The 16516-nt window shown below is 38.1% G+C and overlaps 1 protein-coding gene across 13 annotated transcripts in view; it reads left to right on the forward strand.

The window, feature by feature from the left end:
• The window catches only part of atp2b2 (ATPase plasma membrane Ca2+ transporting 2), a 137689-nt gene extending 122295 nt beyond the window's left edge, over positions 1-15394 (forward strand). For 9 of the 13 annotated variants that reach the window (XM_028445762.1, XM_028445764.1, XM_028445760.1 and 6 more), the window contains 9 exons: positions 2922-3101; positions 3242-3329; positions 3530-3636; positions 4312-4503; positions 5566-5779; positions 5862-6073; positions 7582-7689; positions 7786-7968; positions 11762-15394. In XM_028445762.1, the coding sequence (XP_028301563.1) occupies positions 2922-3101; positions 3242-3329; positions 3530-3636; positions 4312-4503; positions 5566-5779; positions 5862-6073; positions 7582-7689; positions 7786-7968; positions 11762-12073 (1596 nt within the window). In that variant the 3' untranslated portion in view covers positions 12074-15394. Of the gene's footprint in view, positions 1-2921; positions 3102-3241; positions 3330-3529; positions 3637-4311; positions 4504-5565; positions 5780-5861; positions 6074-7581; positions 7690-7785; positions 7969-9359; positions 9538-9841; positions 9895-11761 lie in introns of all 13 variants that reach the window. The other 4 variants (XM_028445769.1, XM_028445772.1, XM_028445770.1 and 1 more) reach the window with 3 other exon arrangements.
• Positions 15395-16516: the final 1122 nt, after the last annotated feature.

Raw genomic sequence — 16516 nt, forward strand, 5'->3', positions numbered from 1 at the left:
TGCAAAATGGGTGTGATCTGAGTTCAAGTACAAGTACAAGCAGGCCAGGGAAAATTAAAAACATGCATTGATTATGGGCGTTGCTCCTAGAATAGCTAAAACACGCCCAGTCACAGCAGCCCCGCCCCCACAGCGCTGCACATTTCCGCATGGAGCTGTCAATCAATACTCACTGAGTGCTATGAGAGGAGGAAACCAGTCCCTCCTCCCATTTTTTATAGGAGGGGCGGGGCTAACTGTTACTGATCCAAAAAGATGTTGTTAATCTAATCTCAGCCATTAGCAAAATTAAGTTGCAATAGTCGGTGTACAACCCATAGAGAGTAGTCACTCTGACGTTTTACAACTAAAAATGCTCAATTTAAATACTTAAACTAAAATGTGAAGCGTGGGACTAGGATCAATAAACTACATGACTTCATACGCAATCATATATGTATTTAACTGAATAAAAGTGGTTTTAGGGTGTACTTACACTTTAACATTAGATACATTCATGATTGCCAAATTGTGGTTTGCCTTTCATAACACAAAAAAACACCACTGTCTAGTGGGAGCGGCATGAATTTTATTTACCATATTGCTCAAAAATATTTAGGCGAGTAGACAGGGATAGTCAGAAATTTAACCACCTTTGTTTGAGTTGGATAAATAATCCCTGATCCAAGGCAGCCTACGAATACTTATTTCATTTTCAAGTTCCCAAACAAACAAACAAACTAAAATCACATTGAAGAAAAGGGCTATTGAGTCACAGAAGAGCGGAAGACTGCTGCATTATTAAGCTTCTTCCGCTCCTCTTAATTTCAACCTGCTTTTCCTCTGACGTCTCTCTTTCAACCTTTCCCAAACATGTTTCGACCTTTCCACCTTTCCTGCATTTATGAGGCTTGACTTTTTCTCTGGTTGCTCTCGTTTTCCTTTGACTTTCTCTGCAACAATCACTATTTCTCATAGCGTGCCTCTCACTCTCTCTCCCTCTGTTTGAGGCCAAGTTACGTAAGCATCTAAAAAGGCCCCGTTAAATAAGAAAATAAGTCGAGAGAAAATAGCATTCAGCATTATGAAGGCTGAAATGAGGTGACTTAGGAACCTTGTTTTCATAGCCATGTTTATCTAGGATTAATGTGATGTAACTAAAGGACATTTACTTTCTTTTAAACCAAACTGCTAAAACTAGCTGTTACGTAATTGAATCACACTTCTCTCTGTTACATGGGTCACACCGAATGATAAACACATTTTTGGTGTTTGGGTTTTTTTTTTCTAAAGAATTTAATAATCCTTGAATAATTTCCTGCTCTTTAGGATTTGTTTATCTGGATTTGTTGACAAGTTTGTTCTTTTTACTAATTAACATGAAAGTAATAATGCAGGAAAAACATAAGACTGACATTGACCTTAAATAAGACCGTGAGTGAAGGTCATAACAGCAGAACTTTAAAGTTTATTCTGAGGATGACTGGGAGCCAGTGTAAAGACTTTCAAACTGGATAATGTGCTCTGACCTCTTTGTTCTGGTTAAGACCTGAGCTGCAGCGTTCTCAACCAGCTGTAGCTGTTTGATGCTCAAATTCTATTTTTTTCTTCTGGCTTACAAAACAGTGACAGGAGCGACTTCTGCCTACCTGGAATCTCTTGTTCATATCTATACTCTCTCTCGCCCACTACGCTGTGCCTGTGAAACACGCCTGTGTTCCCAGACCAGCAGGGCTCTAAAGCTTTAGCTAGTCTCTTCGCCTCTGTTGTTCCCAAATGATGGAATGAATTACCCAACTCTGTTTGATCAGCAGAGTCCCTTTCTACTTTCTAGAGATGTCTGAAGACTCAACTGTTCAGGGAACACTTAGGGACTTGATCTGACCAATCTCCTTGTTGTCCTTAGGGGTAGAATGAGTCAGATGTTCTAAGACCAGCTCTTAGTGAATTTGCTGTTGTTCAATCAAACTTGAAAGAATTGTTGTACTTACTATGAGTTTTTCCTCCAGTCTAATGTTTTCCTTGTTTCTGTGTTGTACATAGCTTTGGACAAAAACATCTGTTAAATGAAATTGTAGAATTGTAGAATTTGGGGGATTCCTGTCATAAGACCACTACAATAGTCTAGTTTTCTGGAGATTAAAGCGTGGAACAGCTGCTCTTGATCTTTCTGAGTCATGAAAACTTTCATTATGGAAATGTGCTTTAAGTGGTAGAAGGCTGTTTGAGTTATTTATTTAATCCAACCGCTCAAAGTAAGATCTGAATAAATCAAAATACTGAGAGTGCACACACACTGGCAGGCTCGGCCAAGCCAGGCTACAGCAGGAGTGCCCTCCCTCCCTTCTCCCCCTGCTGGCCTGGCCTGAGGGCGCATTTGTACTGCCCTCAGCCTGGTTCTTGCAGACAAAATACAGTACATGTGCGGCCCATCTCTTCCAACCAGGCCATTCAGGCCAAGCAGGCCGTGCTCCACTGTGGTGCAGTTAACACTTACACAAGACACACAACGAACCCCCTATGATGTCACACATGCACAGACTAGGCCTGGGTTGCCAGTGTGAGTGCACCCAAAGATTACAGACTTGGGGCCATATTTCTGCGACTAAAACTGAAATAATCAGTCTTACTGATGGTATAAAGGATGGTATTACTGATATCATATTTTTAGTAAAAAGTCCAAGTGATGTGTCAATGACATTGAGGTAAGAATTCCCTGAACTGGGAGTGTATAAGGACCCTATAGAAATCAAACTTCATCTTTAGCATCGTCACAGTTGGCATGCAAAAACCTCAATATGCCCTGTCGGTGAGACTAATTTAAAGTGGAAAAAATACTTTGAAAAGCTCAGTGAAAGTATTATGCATTTGATATGTGTTAAAACAGAAGAAGTAGCATGTTCATTGCACCAAAACTAAGCTACATGTATATTCTTGTTTAGGTGCCCGATGCCATCCAGAAGTGTCAACGTGCAGGCATCACAGTACGTATGGTGACAGGAGACAACATAAATACAGCAAGGGCTATAGCCATCAAGTGTGGTATCATCCATCCTGGAGAGGACTTCTTGTGCATTGATGGAAAAGAGTTCAACAGGAGAATCCGCAACGAGAAAGGCGAGGTACATCAAGAGCAGACCAATCGAGGGACTGGAAAAGAGAAACAGTAGCGGCATGAATATATGGTGCAAATATCAAAGTGATAATCACCTGTCTTCCGTATTTTGTTTGTGTGTGTGTGTGTCGGCTACGGTTTACTCAGGTTGAACAGGAGCGTATTGACAAGGTTTGGCCCAAACTGCGAGTTTTGGCAAGGTCGTCCCCAACTGACAAACATACACTTGTCAAAGGTATTTTAGCTGGAGATTTATTTTTTTCCACTGATCTACGAGTTTAGAAATAAATAATGTTTTTTTCACATCAAGACACCTGAACTGATACAGATGTGTCGTCCATACAGTCATGATGTTGCCCCGACATCTATTGAGTTCTCTGCTTACTGCTTTGCAAGCAACTTCGTGGATGTGTAACCATTTGTGATTTTTGACAGGTATTATTGACAGCAATACAGCCGACCAGAGGCAGGTGGTGGCTGTGACAGGAGATGGAACCAACGACGGCCCTGCCCTGAAGAAAGCTGATGTGGGGTTTGCCATGGTAAGCTAACCTCCTGGCTTTACGCTGTGTCTTTATCTTTTGATCCGGTAGTCTTGTGAGCTCTATCTCTGTCAACGTCTGCAGATGTCTTCTTTTTCTCTGCAGTACTGTATTAAAGGTCTTCCTGAGGCTTCTGCCTCTGGCTGTGTGGCTTAAGAGCGCCCCCTTGTGTTTTTCATAGTTATATAGTTTCCCGCAGTGATTTATTTTTGTCCTTTTTTTTTCCAAATACTCCTCCTTTTTTGTAGATTTCTACTGAACCTAATTTATTCTAACCTGTCTATTTAAGAGGTGAACTGAACTGAGATTTATGATATTGTCATTGTAAGCGTTCACTCTTTTTAATTGACATTAAATGTGACAGTATTTGTAGCTTTCATACCGTAAAAGTTATAAATAATTCTAGAAATATAGCATCTTACCAGATGCCTACATATTTATTTTATTTAGTTTTATGTTTTTGTTTTGCCTTAACAGAAATATATACTTTAATATCTCCTGAGTACAGCAATGTATGAATGTCATGATTTAAATTGTGACCATGGCTTTAGAGCTTACCTAGACTGATTAGGTTTGTTTTCAATTTTAGAGTCAGAGTAAAAGACACACGCTGATTATTTGCTCAATTAAAAAAAGGCAGACGAACATCAGTGGATGTCTAAATGGCTTTTCTAGGGCATAGCGGGTACAGACGTAGCCAAGGAGGCGTCAGACATCATTCTTACTGATGACAACTTCAGCAGCATTGTGAAGGCGGTGATGTGGGGCCGAAACGTCTACGACAGCATCTCCAAGTTTCTTCAGTTCCAACTCACTGTCAATGTTGTGGCTGTCATCGTTGCTTTTACTGGTGCCTGCATCACACAGGTATGATGCAGCTCAAGTACCTTCTCTCCTGAAAACAAAAGTATCTCATGCTTCACATGTAATAAATCTTTTGGGAAGGACATTGAGTAAATGGAAACACACTGATCTGCAATATTTCATTTTTGCCAAATCTACAGTTTTGCATTGAATGCAGTAGAGAAGGGGTCACCAACATGGTGCCCGCGGGCACCAGGTAGTCCATATGGACCATGTGAGGTGCTCTCAGGAGCTCTAGTCACTAGTGACATCCATTTAAAATCTGATTTACTTTATAAGATTCAAACTCACAAATATAAATACATATAACAAATATAGTTAGTACTTAATTACAGTTAGATACTGCTGAGAGCGATTTAATATTGAAATAACCATCTTTAAATGTTTATTTTCACTGAAACATTGTGACAAATGTTTTTAAGTATTGCAGATCTGGTGTATAGTCAGTGGTATGTTTTAATATATATAAAATATATAAATATTTTTAAATGCAAGGTGGATTTTTTAAATAAAACTTGATGAGAATTAAATTATTGCATAAATTAGGAGAAATGAAGTATTTCATGTTGAAACCTCAACATTTGCCACCTTTAAGATGTTAAGGTTTCATTTAGGAAATTTACTTTGATCTCCTGCCAGTCCTCTTCAGAGGCGTCTGCTGATCGCTTTGATGTGGAAAACAGTCTGAATAAATGTAACCTTAACATATTGTTTAAAAAGAAGACAAAAAGAACTTGCTGGAATTATTTTGTACCTTTTAACATTACTGCTAGCCTCTAATTAAAGCTACACTATGAAAATGTAGTATTTAATATGTGCTTTTCTAACTGATAGACCTTAAGACTATGCAGTTCCAATGAAGTAGCTCACTGTTTCAGAAAGGTTGGTGACCCCTGCAGTAGAACATTTGATCAACTGTATTTTAACACAATGAAACTTGTCTTGCTGGTATGAGAAATAATTCTAGAGGTGTATAGAATTTACTTTTAAGTCAGGGTTACTAGTTAATATCAAAAGTTTTTGATTTTTTGATCAATAATTGTTGCTTCTGTTTCCTTCGACCAGGATTCTCCCCTGAAAGCAGTGCAGATGCTCTGGGTGAATCTAATCATGGACACTTTTGCCTCGTTGGCTCTGGCGACGGAGCCTCCCACAGAATCTCTTTTAAGGAGGAAGCCATACGGTCGTAATAAGCCTCTAATCTCCAGCACCATGACGAAGAACATCCTTGGACACGGAGTGTATCAGCTCATTATAATCTTCACTCTTCTATTTGTTGGTGCGTAATAAAGTAGATGAAACTCAGGTTTGTAGCAAACGTCAGATCACAGACTGGGTTATACTTTGCGCTCTCTTTCCAGGTGAACAGATTTTTGACATCGACAGTGGCCGCAATGCTCCCCTCCATGCACCTCCATCCGAGCACTACACCATCATCTTCAACACCTTTGTCCTGATGCAACTGTTCAATGAGATCAATGCTCGTAAAATCCATGGAGAGAGGAATGTCTTTGATGGGATCTTCAGGAACCCCATCTTCTGCTCCATCGTGTTTGGAACATTTGGTGTTCAGGTAGTTGCTCATTACTCTGTAAATCTCTTTTGATTCGAAAGTTCTAAAAGCATTTTAAGCGAGAAAGTGATCAAGTAGAATATTAACATCTGGACATTTGATCCATTAAACGCATTCATGCCGACTTTTTGGAGATGTTCGGAGATCTGCCATTGTCCTACTGACAAAACTTCCGGTTAACTTCAAAACAAGAGCCCTATTTACAAAAGCGTTAAAAAAATAAAGACAAGAATTTTTTTTTTTTTTTTGATAAGGCAAAGTTTGATTTTTAGCTTGAAGCAGGTCCAAGGATGATTTTACATTCTGCTCACAATGCATCATGGTTCAGTTTAGTATGACTAGTGTGCTCACCGTGCATACTTAAAAAATGTCCAGATATAATATAGGGGGTTTGAATCCCACTCTAGCCAAGTCATTGTCGTTGTGTTCTTGGGCAAGGCACTTCACCCACATTGCCGAGTATGAATGTGGTGTGTGAGTGAATGTTGATGGTAGTTAGAGGTGCCGACTATGGCAGCCTCGCTTCTGTCAGTCTGCCCCAGGGCAGCTGTGATGACAACAGTAGCTTACCACCACTAAGTGTGGAGTGAAATAATAATGCACATCAATGTAAAACGCTTTGAGTGTCTATGAAAAAGTGCTTTATCAAATCCAATGCATTACTATTATTATTACAGATTTTTGCGTACTCAATCCTTCCATACTATCTAATGTGAACGCACTACATACTAATTTTGACATCAGACTTAGCATGAGTAGTATGTTAGTATGCAATTTCGATCACAGCCCATGTCTATACACTGGGACTACAACCTCTTTGCATATTCTGTAAGAACGAACAAATCGGTACTTTGCATTTAAGAAGGCACATTGCTAACCATTCTTACATCTTACTTACATCACTCTTTTGATGATTGTTTAGGCAGCTCAGACAATTATAGAATTAATTTTATTTATACTTGTAAGCTTAGGATGCATGTTTTTGCCGACCCAGTGTGGGTTTTCAGGTACAACTGGTTTCCTTTCAGTAAACATGTTTACATCTATTATCATTAAGTCTTTTGCAGAAAGTTTTATTTTTGTATTCCAAAAGGTGTGAGTGTATGATATGGACACAAAGAAATAAAGATTGTTTTGCTGCTGTATGGTCAACAAGAAAACAACAACATGAGTCATTACTAGAAAGATTTTCATTGTGTTTTTTTTTATGGAACAAACACTTTCTAAGGCTTTTCGATGGGTTGCTTTGTGTTTATGATGTAACCAAAGCAACTGGAGGAATTCGTAGTCAGACCCTTAAGAGTGAATGCAGGGTTTTGTCATTATTGTGTGTTATGTTCATTTGAGTTTCTGAGTTCATTATAAGAATGTCTGCCCTGGTCCAGGAGAAGCATGTATGAACGTGTATTAGGGTTTTGTCTGATATTCATAAATGAGTGTGTTTTTAAAACATGTGTATCTTGCTCTGTGTCCTCACTGTCGTGTGTTGTTTGTCTTGTTTTGTGCAGATTGTGATTGTGCAGTTTGGAGGAAAACCCTTTAGTTGTCAACCTCTGGACCTCGACAAGTGGATGTGGTGTGTTTTCCTTGGACTGGGAGAGCTGGTGTGGGGACAGGTTTGTTTCTCTGCTCATCATGGTTCCTAAAGCCTGCCTCCACATGTCTACTGTACAGATGTTTGACTCAGTGCTCATGTCTCCTTGGCTGGTCAGGTGATAGCTTCCATACCCAATAGCAGGTTGCGCTTTCTTCGGCGGGCGGGCCAGTTATCTCAGAAAGATGAGATGCCAGAGGAAGATGTCAATGAGGATAATGAAGAGATCGACCATGCAGAAAGGGAGCTAAGGAGAGGGCAGATTCTATGGTTCAGGGGACTGAACCGCATTCAGACTCAGGTGAGCATCTCCTCCCCTCAATATTCTGTCTTCTGATAATGTTTATATTTTACTTTTGCAGGAAATGTCACCTTAAATGCACGTATAGATGAAAACAATAATTACATTTTGCTGTATTTTATGTTCACTTTGTCATTGCAAATATGTTATATGTTTATTGTTTTGCCTGTGAGTAACTTGTAGTCTTTAAGTAACAAGTTATTCAGGAGGAAGAGCATCTCATGGCTGGACCCTTCAAGACATCAGTGTGGACACTGAGAAGATCAGCAGTCACACTTCAGAGTTTACTTTGAAGGAATAAGTCTTGACTGACTTGTGGTCACTGTGTTGAAGTCTGATGACCAGTGTCACTGTGATTACCCAGTTAGCATCATGTTTAGGAGATGTGTCATTAATGGTCCTGGGTGAAGCTATCCTGCACTCCAATAAATGTAAATTAAATGTTCTGATTTCAAATCAGACTTTCTAAATCTGATATCAGGGTTGGGGTCAATTATAATTGTAATTGCGTAACTGATGTGGAAATCTGTAGCTGTCGTAATCGTAATTAAATTGTAATGGAGTTTTGATCATTGACATTGTAATTGTAATTGCCTTAAAAATTCTATAAAAATTGTCAATTATAATTTAATGCAAAACTAGGGAACCATGCTACAGTTTTATGTACAGTTCTACATTTATGTAGTTAACAATTATTCAAAATACATTTGATGTCAAGCTTTCCCACATTTTACTAATTAAAAAAAAATAAGTTGAAGGGTATACTGACACAAAAAAGGCTCAGACACCCACACCAAACTTATTAAAACCTATATTTTCATTTATTAGGAAGCCTAACAAGGTAACCAATACATAGGAAAGAAATTAGATGATAGGTATTTGTTTTTAGTGCAATTTACAGCTGATTTAGGACCCGTTATCATTAGAGTTGCTAACAGAAAGGGAACACAAGAGGAAGGTTAACTTGTATTAGGTTATTTATTTATTTATATTTATAATTGTAACTGAACTTTAGCAATTGCAAATTTAATAATAATTGACTTAATGAGGATAAAAATAATTGCAATTTTATTGTAATTGGAAAAAATGCTGTAGTCGTAATTGAATTGTCATTTAACATGGGTAATTGAAAACGTAATTGTAACTTAAAAATGTAATTGACCCCAACCCTGTCTGATATAAACACATTTTTAGTGTAATTTTGAAATAATAGCCCAGTTTACCTTGAGTCAGGAATACTACACCCTTATCCTTGTCCCCGTCTGCATTCATCGCCATGACTGAGACATTTTATTGTGTTTACCACCAAAATCACCCAACCTGTGTCACCATTTGGTCCGTGTTTCTCTGAGCAGCCATTTGTCCTCTCCTTTCCTACTCTTCTCCCACAGATTGAAGTAGTCAACACCTTCAAGAGTGGCACCTCCTTTCAGGGGGCGGGGGCTCTGAGACGCCAATCATCCACCACCAGCCAGACCCAGGATGTAACCAATGTTTCTAGTCCTAGTCACGTGTCCTTGTCCAATGCCTTTTCCTCTCCTACAAGCACTACTGCTGCTCCTACTGGCCGTGAGTCAGATCTCTGTCAGTCTGCTTTTCTGTCCTTTTTCCTTCAAGGATGTCATCCTCTCAAGATTAAAACAAAATTCAATTAAAATAATTGACTTCTAATTGATATCTTCCTGCATGAGGTTTGGCATCTCTGAAGGTGTGTGTGTGTTTTTTTTTTTTCTTCCTGTTTGCTGTGATCATTTTCTCTTCTTTCTTCTTCTGTCTTTTTTGCTATTCACATTGGAATTGTGTCATCTTGGTATCTCCTCCCATGGTCAGGTGTACGCTCCTTTCATTGGTGAATGTGTGTTTGTTTCCCCAGAGTGCTAGGAGCGCAGGACTAAGGGTGATACCCACGGCGTGACATTTCAGGTTGTGAGTTTGTCTCCCTCTGCTCATTACCATCCCCCTCTCATAACCTCAATCCATTCTCACACCTCGGTGTGTCATTAGTTTGAACTAATTTCAATCAACTCACTAAGGGACTTGGTGAACATTCAAGTATAAGTCAAATTATTATTATTATTTCTTGTTATATACCACATTGATTTGGGGATTTTGCAAAAACCTTATCTTAACTAATGTGGACGGTACTTTCCAGTAGACGCATCATTCACTACAAGACAATATAAGAAACCAAACATAAATTGCGATTAGTATTGCTTCAGTATTGCTTCATACTGTTGGTGTAGTTGACAAGGTTCCTGTACAAAAAAAACACTTTTTATCCGTAATACATTATGTACATGTTATGTCATGATCAATTACAAGGCTCTAATTAGGGTATCATGTTATTACCCCAGTTTTGTCATTATTTGGCTCATATGTGATATCAACAGGACCAAGCTTAATGACCTGGTCCTGCTGTTTGGATTTTGTTACTTTGATGTTGTGTCATTGATTTGAGTACACATGTCACATACTGTGCTATTTAAGTACTGATAGACTCTTAATAACAACTTTAAAGTGAAATACTATTACCGGTACTACACTTTCTGTTTACATATGATCTTGAAGAAAGTAAGTGCAATTCCAATGCATGTTAATCACTACCATCGATCCTGAAGTAAACAAGAAGATGCAGATAATTCCCCAACAATGCTGTAAATAAATTAAATATATCTTTCAACTTAATCATGAGTGTTTTTCTGTAATGTTTTACTCAGCACAAAACCCTCCCCACAAGCTGAGATAACTGCTTGGACGTACCTAAACTTCCTGCCATACTTACAATGATATCTAGATCCTCGTATACAAGCTTTGAACTTGTACTTGAGTGTTTACTTTGATGTGCATGGTGTTGAGGACATGCTTGGCCCGTCAGATTTCTGAAAATAAAAATCTTATTTTCATGATTCACCTTCATGTGTTTTTGTGTCCGCAGTCTGTGTGCAGGCCTCCACGTTACCACCGTCCTGCTGTCTTGTTGCATGTGATTTTTGTTCATCTGTGTTCATGAAGTTTTTCTGTTTGCTCGTTGTCTAATGGCCACTCGTGGTCATTTTTTTTTCTGTGTTTTTTTTTGTTAATGTGATTTTTAACACTGCAATGCCTGTTCTGAAACAACCTAATTCAGACACAGTGCTCCTCGTTGTCCTGTGTGGGGGGCTGTGCTTATAACCCACCCTGTGCAATGTGTGTGTGTTAGTGTGTGGATGCTGTTCCAGACACTGCTCTGGTATCGCCACAAGTTTTTAAAACCACCCGATTGGATCTCTGAGATCTAACCTCCTTCCTTTTTTACTGACTTCGTTTACCAGATTTCTTCCAACTTGCATGTGATATTCTCCTTACGATTTTTTCTGTGAGCCTTTCATTTTATTAACGTGGCTTGTTTCTAGGTATACAGCACATTGGACTAAAGCGTATACTTACAACGAGCGTTTGTGTTGCTCTGTCACTCGTTTTCATTGGATTTTACGTTCTTTGTGTTTTTTACGACTGTGTTTCTCACAGTTTTCCTTAGTGCACGTCAAAATAGAGTAACTTGTGAACAGTAGTCATCGTGTGAAAGCGGACCACAGACTGCGGTTGCCTTGCTCTTCCTGCTCTTCCATCTTTTCCTTCTTTTTTCACTTCTTTCTCTGAAAATACAAGGCTCCTTAGCTCCTCTACGTCTCCTCTTTCCTCAATTTCAAACTTTTTTCCCATCCCAAGGGTCCACTCAACCACTCTTTGTCCTTAATGACTACAACTCAAACCATTCTTCGTTTTTTGTTTTTTTCTTGCCCTGTCTCGACAGATCCGAGTTGTGAATGCATTCCGTAGCTCCCTCTATGAAGGCCTGGAAAAACCAGACTCCAGAACCTCCATCCACAACTTCATGACACACCCCGAGTTTAGGATAGAAGACTCGACGCCCAACATCCCCCTCATTGACGACATGGACGCTGATTCCGCTCGAAGGAGGAGGAAGCACTCCAGTCAGCCCTCGTCTCCCAACAAGAACAACAATGCCATAGACAGTGGCATCAACCTGACCATCGACACCAGTAGATCCGCCGCCTCATCCAGTCCTGCCAGTCCTCTGCACAGCTTAGAGACCAGTCTGTAACCACTGAGCTGTAAACTTCAAATTGATGGTCTCCTCAAAGTCAGGGGTCAGTGTCCTTATTCCTCAGGACCTCCAACTGTGTCCACGCACCTTGACCACCACCCATGTTTGAAATCGAATTCACATCTTTCCAAACTGCCGTTTCACCACCTACGCAGGGAAAGGTCCTAAAGGAAAAGCCCCTTTAACGTTGAGCTTGTAAAGCTCTCTACTTCTTTTAGAACATGGAGGGAAGAATCACAAACATGCAATCTATATGAAGTGCAACACGGCTACAAAACCTACACAGCCATCCTGCTTTTTGTGGTTGTATGAATAATACGTTGGCGGCACTGGCTGTTGTATATGACTAAATGCTTGTACCGGTTAGCATGTGCTGTATGAGCGTGCTGCTGACAGCACATACAGTATGTATGAGCTGTGTCAGTCGTAGAGGACGACTACAGGGAAGGACGCCTGCTGAGGAGCAAACATCACTCGACAGACTTCCAACTATATCCCACACACTCTCCTCAACAATGTTAATACTGATAATAGTTTAAATTAAAATGGAATAATGTTTTTTATTCTAATTCTGATTCCTATCATTATTATTATTATTATTATTATTATTACTACTACTACTATTGTTTCCCTGCATGAATGTACATTACCCAAGTTTTATTTAAAGGGTTTTCATTTCAGTGGAAGTTTTTTTTTTTTTAGTTTTTAAATTTTTTTTAACCCAATCCTCGCAGCGAACGGACGTTTTAAAGACGGCTTGTCCGAGCTCTCGATCTGCGACGCTCCCTTTTCTTTGTGGCATGAACATGTACCAAACTGTAAAAATGAATTTCATCCTTCAAAGGAAGTGTGTGCTGAGGTAGTAGCTCAAAATTGCACAGTAGTTTTGCACCTGTCAGAAAAAAAAGAGGAATGCAAAATAATAATGGCAAAAACATTTATGGAATATATTCTAGAATATAATATAACATAGATATATTTAGAGAGTTTATCTTTGTTTGTGGGCATGTTGCCTTGTTCCTGTTTCAATGGCTCAATTTTACTTTGATAAGTTATTTATGTCTTAAAGAGAATGTAATTTGTTTACAACTTCGTAAAGAAACTTTATTTTTTTTTTTTTTTTTTTTTTTTTGCATTGTGGGGAAAAGGGGCGAAGTTGAAGCTCAGATAGTCATGTTACAAACATACCACGCGCTGGAATATGCTTGCTCTCTTTGTCAAATAATGTAAATATTTTTTTGAGAATTATCAACTAAAAGAAACCAAAATATGACAGTACACATAGTAAATAAGGAATCGTATTCTTTATCATCGCCGGGATCAAGTTGGAGAAGAGTGTTTTTGGTTTCTTTAAATTGACAGAGGGGGATTTGTGATTATTTTCATTTCTTTGAATAATTTTGTTTCATATTTTCTTCTGTGCTTTGGTGCTGGCCAGGGTCCAGGATGCCAGTTGAACGTTAACATCAGGACATTTTGGAAAACTTTAAAACTGCTTGCTGATAATATCTAAGGACACATAAATAAGTTTGCAAGAAGGTATATCCGACCCATAATTACAGCTCTGACATTGGAAATTTAGATTGTTGATGTTGTTATTTTAAACAATTCATTGTTAGTACTTTCAATACATGCAGCCATTTTTTTTTTTTTTTGTCTAAAATATTAATAAGTTACGGAAATCCTCCAAATCACGACAAAAGGCACATGCTGTTATCAGTTTTTTTTTAATAAACACATTTATAGAGTTACATTAACATATATATACATTTTCAACACTATTTGGTTATGAATGAAAACTTGTGTGGTGTAGCTTAGATGTGCTTCTGTGTGTATTAACCAAGCTTTTTCCTCCTGCGTCACAAAACATTTTCTACAGATGTAATCTAGCATTTCAACTCTTCTGACTCCTTGTAACATTTTCTTGTGCTTTTTACCAAATCAGACGTTACCTGTGAAAGGCACTTTTATTAGATGTAAAGCCCTCTGGAGGACAAGGCCACCCGACGAGCCTGTATTTATGTTATGTCTACTAATAACTAAAGTCAACGGCATGCATGACATAATAGACTCAATATGCAACTTGAAGAGTATTAACTAAATACATTTTTCTACTTGAAAATAGACTTTAACGCCACTATTGCTAACATTATCAGATTTTTTGCTTTTTTTTTTTATATCCCCCTCTGTCATTTCCCATCTTATCGTCCATCTGAAGAGGGTGCACAAGCTTTACCAGTCAGCTCAGGTGTGAGAAAGTTACATGGACCATTCCAATAAAATCTGTTTTCTTGAAGACTGACATCATGCTTTGGAGCTGTTGGTTTTTATTATTTTCCTTCCCAATGTGAACAGGTTATTTGCTTCTTTGTCTGTAAAAATTAAAAAAAAAAAAAGAAACAATTTTGAAAAAACACACCCTGCATTTTTTAGTGGAGTTGATAATAGACTTAAGGAAACATTCTGGAACCATCTTTACTTAACATCCAGAAGGACATTCAGCTTTAAAAAGGATGGGGGGGTATGTAAATAACGCAAACTGGTCCATTCATGACAAAAACACCAGTGCGGACTGGTGTGACAACATGAACTGTTCTTGACTACATTTTATCATAATGCAACAGATAAGAAACTGTGCTGCAGGTGCAGCAGTTTGGTGTAATCAGTCACTACAATGTAATTACATCAGAATCAAAAACGTGTTGTAACAACCAATATTTTTTTCTTTTTGATGATGACACCAATGATGATGATGATGACAACGATATCAATGATACTTCTTGCAATATACTCTCACCTGCCTCGATGTACTGTATTTAGCAGCATGCAGTTTGTGGAACAAAGAAAAAGAGAAATGCCAACAGATAATGTTTTGGCATAATTATCCATTTATGGGTATTTAATTATCCATTAAGTGATTTAAGTGTTCATCTTGTTTTTATGATATTTTTTTTTATCAATACAATAATTGTAAATAAAGAACTCAATGTCTTTGTTCATTTAATACTATGCAAAAAGTCATGCTTTTCAAATTGTTACTCACCTTTATTTCTAGAGTGTGTTGCTAGAATGTCTGTGGTTTTTGAAAGTCCCTTCTCAAAACAATGTAATGGAACTTATTTTCATGCTGAAGGACAAGTCAAATGATGATGATAACTCGTATCATGGGGACGATGGTAACCATTGCAGTTATGATGATGCCATAATGATGCTGATGATCTTGTTTTTGATCTGTGACTCTTGATCTGCTTGACTGTCCCATTTACCAAACTCCTGACAGGAGCGCAAGTGAAGAATATAATAAAAAGAAAAACAAAACGGAAAATTAACAAACTTTAAAAAAAAAAAAAAAAAAAAAAAAGCAAACAAAGAATTTCAAAATAAATCTCCCAGAGCAGCATGACCCAGCATGGTGTGTCCTGGTCCCGTGTGACATGTCCTGTTCCAATTCATTCTGCTTCACTTTTCAATGTTATCACGGTTTTCCTATACTTTGTATTTAAAGAGTGTTTAAGAGTAGCAGGGCAGATTGAGCTTCTTTCATCTCATTATCAGCCTGTCATACTTAACTTGTTAAGAAGATGCTTTTAAATAAGCTTTAAATTAACATTGCAGAACAGAATAAATCAGTATAACAGAATACATTTTCCTATTTGAAGGTTCTCAGTCATCCAGGTCATATTGATTCTGGTTGCTTAGTTGAGACAACAGGATTTGACGTTTATTACTACCTCTGCCAAGGAGCTAATATTTTCATCGCCGTTTGTCTGCTAGCAGGATTCTGTCAAGAGTGCTTAATGGATTTTGAAATTATTTTGGCAAAAGATAAACCTCAAACCATGGAATAATCTAGAATCCAGATTCTAGATCAGTTTCAAAAATGTAAAAATCTCTTATTGGTGAGATTTCAAAAATCCATATCTTGGTTGGTTAATGACTAATCTCTATAAAATTTTACTCAGTTATGTCGGATTAGTTCCTCAATTACCCACCAAGGTTCATACGGATAGAATCCGGATTGTGTATTTCATCACAATTTTTCCCAAAAAATGTGGATGACAATACATTTGGACCTACCGTACTGTTGTTAATGGGGTTTTCCTCTTGCCTTTTAAGCATGAATGGTCATGGTACCATAATCAGGATCACTGATCTAGATAAAAGCCAATATCTTTCAAAGAGGATATTTGGTGCTTGGTGGGGGTTTGCGCTCTTATTGCTCTTATCTTAAAAATATTTCACTTGTCATCCAAAAGCCTTCTTTAGTCCTAATACTGATTAATTGAGAGTTTCAGTTGTTTAAGGATGGTTAATCCTGAAACAAAGTGCCATCATCAAACAAAGAACAGTGAATCATACACAACCTTTATCTACAATCCCATCGTTGCTTCACTTCCACGACGGACATCCATTAACTGATACCAATTGCTAACTCTTTAG

The sequence above is a fragment of the Gouania willdenowi genome, chromosome 5, assembly GCF_900634775.1.
Source record: "Gouania willdenowi chromosome 5, fGouWil2.1, whole genome shotgun sequence".
NCBI lineage: Eukaryota > Metazoa > Chordata > Actinopteri > Blenniiformes > Gobiesocidae > Gouania > Gouania willdenowi.